This window comes from Formica exsecta, unplaced genomic scaffold, assembly GCF_003651465.1.
Source record: "Formica exsecta isolate Colony F162 unplaced genomic scaffold, ASM365146v1 scaffold32, whole genome shotgun sequence".
Classification (NCBI taxonomy): domain Eukaryota; kingdom Metazoa; phylum Arthropoda; class Insecta; order Hymenoptera; family Formicidae; genus Formica; species Formica exsecta.
The window spans coordinates 73,487-80,389 of NW_021850453.1; the positions used below are offsets into that span (position 1 = coordinate 73,487).

Below are 6,903 nucleotides of genomic sequence, written 5' to 3' on the forward strand. Positions count from 1 at the left end.
CACTTTTTTTTTTTTTTTTATGAAGGGAAAGAATATAATTTTATATATATTTTTATATATAATATTTATATTCTTTTCAGAAAAATGGATAGTTTTTAAGTGAAACACTATATCTGTATATTTTATATAGAATGTTCTTTAGAAAAATAAATCGCGCCAAACTTTAACACTTTTCCAGATAACCAAGTCTGTCGAGAGCAGATTTTTTTCCTGTTACAAATTGTCAGCAAAAAAGCTATAAATTTGATACAGGAGCTGTTATTACCGATTAAGTCGACTAATTGGCGGCAGAAGCTGAGCAGCTCTGCAGCTACTAGCCATTTAAATAAAATAATAACGTATGATGCAAGATAATGTTAACAGATCCTCGGTTTCTACCGTCAATCTGCTGTCAGATTCTGTGAGCAGGCTCTGTCAGCAGATCACAAGTCTAATGCAGACATAACTGATGCCAATTTGCTAGCAACTTAATTTTTCTTTTTTGCTAAAATATTTTAATTAATTTTTTTAATTTCGAGATATCTTATACATAACAAGAAAAAAACTCATTTATTCTAAAAGGAGATAAAATTCAAGCATGATAGTATATGTGCATATACGTTATATCCTAAAAATATTTAAATAAAGATGAATGTATAGAATAGTTCATCATTTATTATGATAAAGAAAATTTGTATTACATATTTATTTCTACATATCAGTTGAACACATTTCAAGTAAAGTTAATTATTAATTCTTTGTGTGTTTGTGTGTGTGTGTGTATTATTAATTTACTAATCCATGATATACACAAATTATATTTAAATATGATTATATTAAATCATCTATTGTGATTTAATATGATGAGTTATAATTTGAATATTATATTATAAAAAATACATTAAATATATAATATATACAATGCGCATCCATGTTTGTATGTCATGTACATAGTAATAACATAATTAAACATTTATATGTGTTTGTGAAATATGTGTACAGGTACCTGAAAAGTATATTTCCAAAAGTGGATGAAACAATATTATTGGATATATTAGAACAAAGCGATAACAATGTGCAGAAGGCATCTGAAAAACTAATTGATTTAGGGTATGAAAAACGAAATACTACTTTTCCTGCCAAGGCTGTAGCAAAAAAGAAAGAAGAAGAACAGGTAATGAATTTTATATTATATAAAATGTATATCCCACATTCTTTTTCTCATAGAGAAAAATAGGTAAATATGTTAATCAACAGAGCTAGCTCCAATGACTTCGACCTTGACATTATCAAAGTCATGGCTTGGAGTAATCTTTAAAAGCGATTGCTCGTTTATTAACGACTAAAAAATCATGCAAAAGAGTAAGCTTACAATGAAAAATTCAGTATTAGCCACAATTATAAGGATATTGCTATATTACACACTACCTATATCACTTTTTGAGATTTTTTAACAACCTATGTAAAGGCTTATGTATTTGTCTAAATATCTGTGTATATGTGTGTAATACAGGTAATAATATCTTTATAAACTATGTCCAATATTTTTTATTGTCAATGTATGCTCGAGCTTTACTTTTTGCATAGACTTTTATTTATAATTTTTTAATAAACAAAAAAAATAAGATTTTTTAAAGTTTACTCAGAATTATGATCTTGAACATATTGACAACATATGTCGAAATTAAGATTATTAAGGTGATTAAGTCCGTTAATCGATATGATTACCAAAAAAAGGAAACTTGTTTTCGTAGATAAACAATAAGCAAACTGCACCTACACCACCTCCACGCATAAAAAGTTTAGAAGAAAAGAATATATGTATGTATTCTACAGTTCAAATTTCTTTTTTTTTTATTTACTGATAAGCATATTATATGAAAAATATATTATAGTGAAAAAGCGTTTAATGGAAAAATATAAAATGGTACCAGATCGAGTGGTAATGCTTGCCATGGATAGTGTAGATTATGATGAAGAAAGAGCAATACATATATTAGATATAGTAGTAGCAGAGGAAGCTAATCGTCCGCTCTGTACTTCTGGTAGCAAAAGGTAATATTTTATTTTTCAACAATATACAAAGCTATGTATAGATAATGTATACAGATTTCTGTTTTTTTTTTTTTCTTATCCTGGTTATATGAAATATTGCAGCAGTAAAAGTAATGAGCGAAAAGATAGTCCGCCAGTAATGGAAGCTATAAAATTGACTGTTTCTCCGATTAAAAAAATAAATAAAGATGCAGAGACTGAAAAGTCGAAACGGTCCAAAAATAAGACTGAGATACCGAAGTAAGGCACATTTGTTTGATTGTATGTTTTAAAATATTATTATCTTGAGAGAAATATCATATTTCTTTTTATTGATTAATTCTATGAAGTCGTATTTTTATGCTTTAACTTTGACAAATGATTTGTAACTGGTGATATAATTCAGAAGAGTAATGATTTTATGATGAAAAATTAAATTGAAAATATAAAACAAAATTTTTTTATACAAGGCTTTATTATCAAAATATTTAATGACTTCATTCTTGGTCATATCTCAAGTTATGAAATATCTTGCATGTAATACTTTATTAATAATGTTTTTGTCTCCTTAGAGTTTCACGTGGAACTAGTACTACAGAGGACAAAGAATATAAATCCCCATATTTAATAAAACCAATTGGATCGAGTTTGGATTTAGTAAAAGGAGCGAATAATGACCTATTATTGTATGTTGAAAATATTATTTAAGATATAGTATAATTATTTATATTTTGTATAATATCTTTATAGATATTAAAAAAACAAAAGTTTTAGGCCAGATTATGCGCCATGGTCGGGACCAGATGCAAGTTTGCTGTCCAAACAACTATTTTCAAGATCACTCGCGATGGGGCATGATCCGACTTTACTTTCTACAAATAATTGCCTCGCTAAAGGCCCGCAGTCCGAATTGCGAAAAGGACCATTAAGAGGATTGGCTCAAGGGTCCATCTATTCACAAAGGAACATAGCCAATACAGAGAGTCGTGGTAAATGAAATATGTGCAATTGTTTTTTTCTTAATATTTTTACATCTATTAAATAGTTACATATATTTTAATTTAGTGGCAATTGTACAATTGTCCCGTTTTTGGGATATCGTTATACATATATACAATTATCGATTTGCATCATTGAGATATTATAATCCATTAATTTTTATATTATTGATTTAGAATTTTTTTCTAATTTAACCATTAAAGAATCGCGCACGCGTAAGATTTTTTTTAAAGCATAAAAATTTTGTTTTTTAGAAAATAATATATGTATATGTTTAATATATCAAAAAAGTTATTACAAAATATGATATTGATTGCAGGATGTTAAAAATGTCTCATGATACTGTACAAAATAGAATTTTTTCAGATTTTCTCGAATCGCGTACGAATCAATATTTATAGACTTTTAGGACAATTAATTATGAATTTAAAATCAAAATTGGAAAATTTAAAGTAATGAGCACCTATATGGTGATTATCTCAAATAAATAATTTTTGCATTTTACAGTAGAGTTTCGTTAATTTTGACCCTAGGGGCAAAAGGAGTGGAAAATTCTTGGAAAAGAAACGTTAAAGGATATTTCCTTGAAAATATTATTTTCTCTTACTACAGACTTACTACAAACGCGACATGAAAAGAACGCGATATTAGTGTTTGTGAAAATATATGTGGAGAAGTACAAAATTATTGCGGCCAAATTTAAGGAGACTCTATTGTACATATATGTATCGACCTGCATCAAACTTGGTATTTATAAGTTTCTAGGTATTTGTATATTTTCACTGATTATAAATCATAGATTAAAATTACAAATTTAAAATAGCAAATTCAAAATATAGCGGTTTAAAATATTTTACATTCGCTATTTTTAAATTTATAATTTTAATCTAAGACTTATAACCAACAATTTCAAAAACCTATAATACCAAACTTAATGCAAATCATTATGCATATGCCATAGACATAATAAGAATAGATCGAGCATTTCACATCTTCGTATTGTTTGTTTTCTTTCTCTTTCTATATGTTCTTCAGATTACATCATTACAAACATTAATGTTTGATTTATTTTTTTATATGTCTGTGATATATACAAAAATTAATGACCGTCGATATTGGATCCACTATTTTAATTCTTGTAATTTCAAATTTAGATATGTGTAATTAATCAACAATCTCAAAAATTCTTAGATGTTGAATTGTGCATGAGTTAAAAGAACATTCTTTTTTACAATCAAAGATGTTATAATGTCTTTGTGGCTCTTTAAAAGTTAATAAAGATTTGTTTTATTGATAATTCACATATATTTATAGCTTAGTGAATTAACATATATTTTTATTATATTTATTGTGGCTATAAAAAGTCATAATAAACAACTTATTTTATTATTTTTTAAAAAATTTAATTCATGTTTATGGTATAAATTGCTCATTTTTTTTAAACACTATAAATAAGAAATTTTTAAAGACATTAATGATACACACAGACGCATAAACCATAGTGCTTTTTAATTTTGTCAAAATTATTGATATGATTTCTTCCATATCGAAAATAAACAATTTATATATAAATGCAGTCATCTTATAATTATAGGTTTAAATGTCAAATGAATGTTTGTACGGCACGAAATTTATAAAATGCGACAGTTCATATCTCAATAATAAAGTATCTAATCATTTATATCTAATCTCTTAATATGGATATCGTATTCTCAATTAAAAATAAGAACTTTGCAAGTAATGGCATGTAAGATTTTGATTCTTTATGTGTAAATATTGTATAATGTGCATCTATTAGACATTAATTATTATAGCACACATTATTACTAATATAATGTATGTGTATATGTTGTGTTGCGCGCGCGTTAGTATATGTACATTTTTTATATCATTTTATGTAAAAATGATCTATGATATTGATTATAGATTTCATTAATGTATTTCTACTTTGCCAGTACTTTGATATACAATTTCAAAGAAATGTTAAAAGATTAAAAAATATTACGAGATTTGAATTTACTAGCGTAAAAAAATTTTGATGTTTTAAAAAATATCTGATCCTTAAAGTAAGAAGAAACATATTAATAATGCAATATTAGCTCATAAACAACTGATGACAATGGACAAAGGAAACGGCTGTTCTAATCATTTCAACTGTTTTTTGTTCATATAATAAAATAGAAGATTAAATCTTTTTTGACGATTTTTTTGCATTTTAAATGCAAAGAATAATTACTGCTTATGTTCTTATATGTGCTTATATTGTTTTCCTATTTTAAATGCTATATGATATTAATTAGATTCGCGATACGCGCGTCCATTATATTTTTATATTCAAATAATTATGCCCACTGTCACACAAAATATATAATCAGCGTATATATTTATAACAAAAGTATTTTGTGATGTTATGCGAGTAAATAGCAACTAATCGAAATAAAATGTGATTAAACGAAAGAAAAACCTGCAAAAAGAGATGGTCGCTCGTAAGCACCCACTTTTGATTTATAATCTTCTTACTTTATAGAAAAATTTATTTTTTAAGTTTTTATGACGGATTTTTATGACGAATTTTGATTGACTAATCTTGATCGGCTTTACAGAATACCCCTTTAAATAAAAACCGTTCCTTAGAATTACAGATTCTCTCTTCAGCTAATTAAGCTGATAGAAACAGATATTATACTTCTAATCTCATTAGCTGTGCTTTTCAGCTGCACCTTTATATGTGCCCGTGATAAAAACTTAAACACGAGATGGATATATATACCGTTTATAGCATAGCGCGGTAAATGGAAGAACTATATCGATATTACATATATCTTATATGATATCGTCATTTCTGTTATTTCTGTTATTATTTTAACAGACCATGTTGTATTTCTGCTATTGTATTTTGCTATTATTATTTGAGGCTTGCTTGATTTCTGCCGCGTTTCAATCGTCACAATATGCTTGCAAATAAGCTCAATTTCTAATAACAATCTGTCAACACGCCATGACATCGTGTCATACTTATTATATGTTAGTTTAGTTCATTTTTTGTAGAAATATTATATCAATGCTCAAATGCTGTTCTTTTTACCCCAGCAAGTTCTATTCAATTCTTGCAACATTGTTCTAGTATGTCATGACGTAAAGCCTGCTCATTTTCTACTTTATTTCTACAATATATTTAATTTATAAATAAATAAAATTTTCTACGTCCTTATGTATATTTTCATATTTACTTTTATATTGTATCCAACTTTTTTTAAATTTATAACTGTAATATATCTTGGTGGTATAAATTTTATACCACGAAATGTAATTGTAAATTTTATTACATTCAACTCTATGTGAATAATACATACAAAAATTTAATCGGAAACCAATAGATATATTTTGCCAAAATTTTATTGAAAGAAGAGAGAAACCATACATCAACACATCAACAACTTTATGTGATACATCAATATGTAACAACTTAGTAAGATTTAATATATCATGATGAATAGCATTAATAATACTTCAAAACCGGAAATTGTTATTAATTTTTATGAATTTACACTCCATAATAATTGATAATAACTTTACATATAGTCATTGAGAAAACAGAGAGAGAGAGAGAAAGAGAAAGAGAGAAGGCGCGCGCGAAAAACATAGTGTACTCTGCAATATTATGATTTCTTTAAATAATATTTTCATCATAATTTTATAACACAAATAAGTATAATTATATGTACTGGTTCGAGAAATTTATCAATATCTAAATACAAAATTTTATAAATAATATTTATTTTCTTATTTAATAACATTTCATATTGATAGATTGTGAAATAAAATTATGTAGTAATTAAAATAAAACATTAAAACATAATAAGCAAAGAAAAATAAATAATATAATATAAT

At 26.1% G+C, this 6,903-nt stretch overlaps 1 protein-coding gene across 6 annotated transcripts in view; it reads left to right on the forward strand.

The window, feature by feature from the left end:
* Positions 1–6,610, forward strand: part of LOC115238063 — a 12,762-nt gene extending 6,152 nt beyond the window's left edge. For 3 of the 6 annotated variants that reach the window (XM_029811572.1, XM_029811578.1, XM_029811575.1), the window contains 6 exons: positions 982–1,153; positions 1,734–1,800; positions 1,875–2,034; positions 2,137–2,274; positions 2,586–2,699; positions 2,782–6,610. In XM_029811572.1, coding sequence (XP_029667432.1) covers positions 982–1,153; positions 1,734–1,800; positions 1,875–2,034; positions 2,137–2,274; positions 2,586–2,699; positions 2,782–3,010 — 880 coding nt within the window. In that variant the 3' untranslated portion in view covers positions 3,011–6,610. The remainder of the gene's footprint in view (positions 1–981; positions 1,154–1,733; positions 1,801–1,874; positions 2,035–2,136; positions 2,275–2,585; positions 2,700–2,781) is intronic. The other 3 variants (XM_029811574.1, XM_029811576.1, XM_029811577.1) reach the window with 3 other exon arrangements.
* The last annotated feature ends 293 nt before the right edge of the window (positions 6,611–6,903 follow it).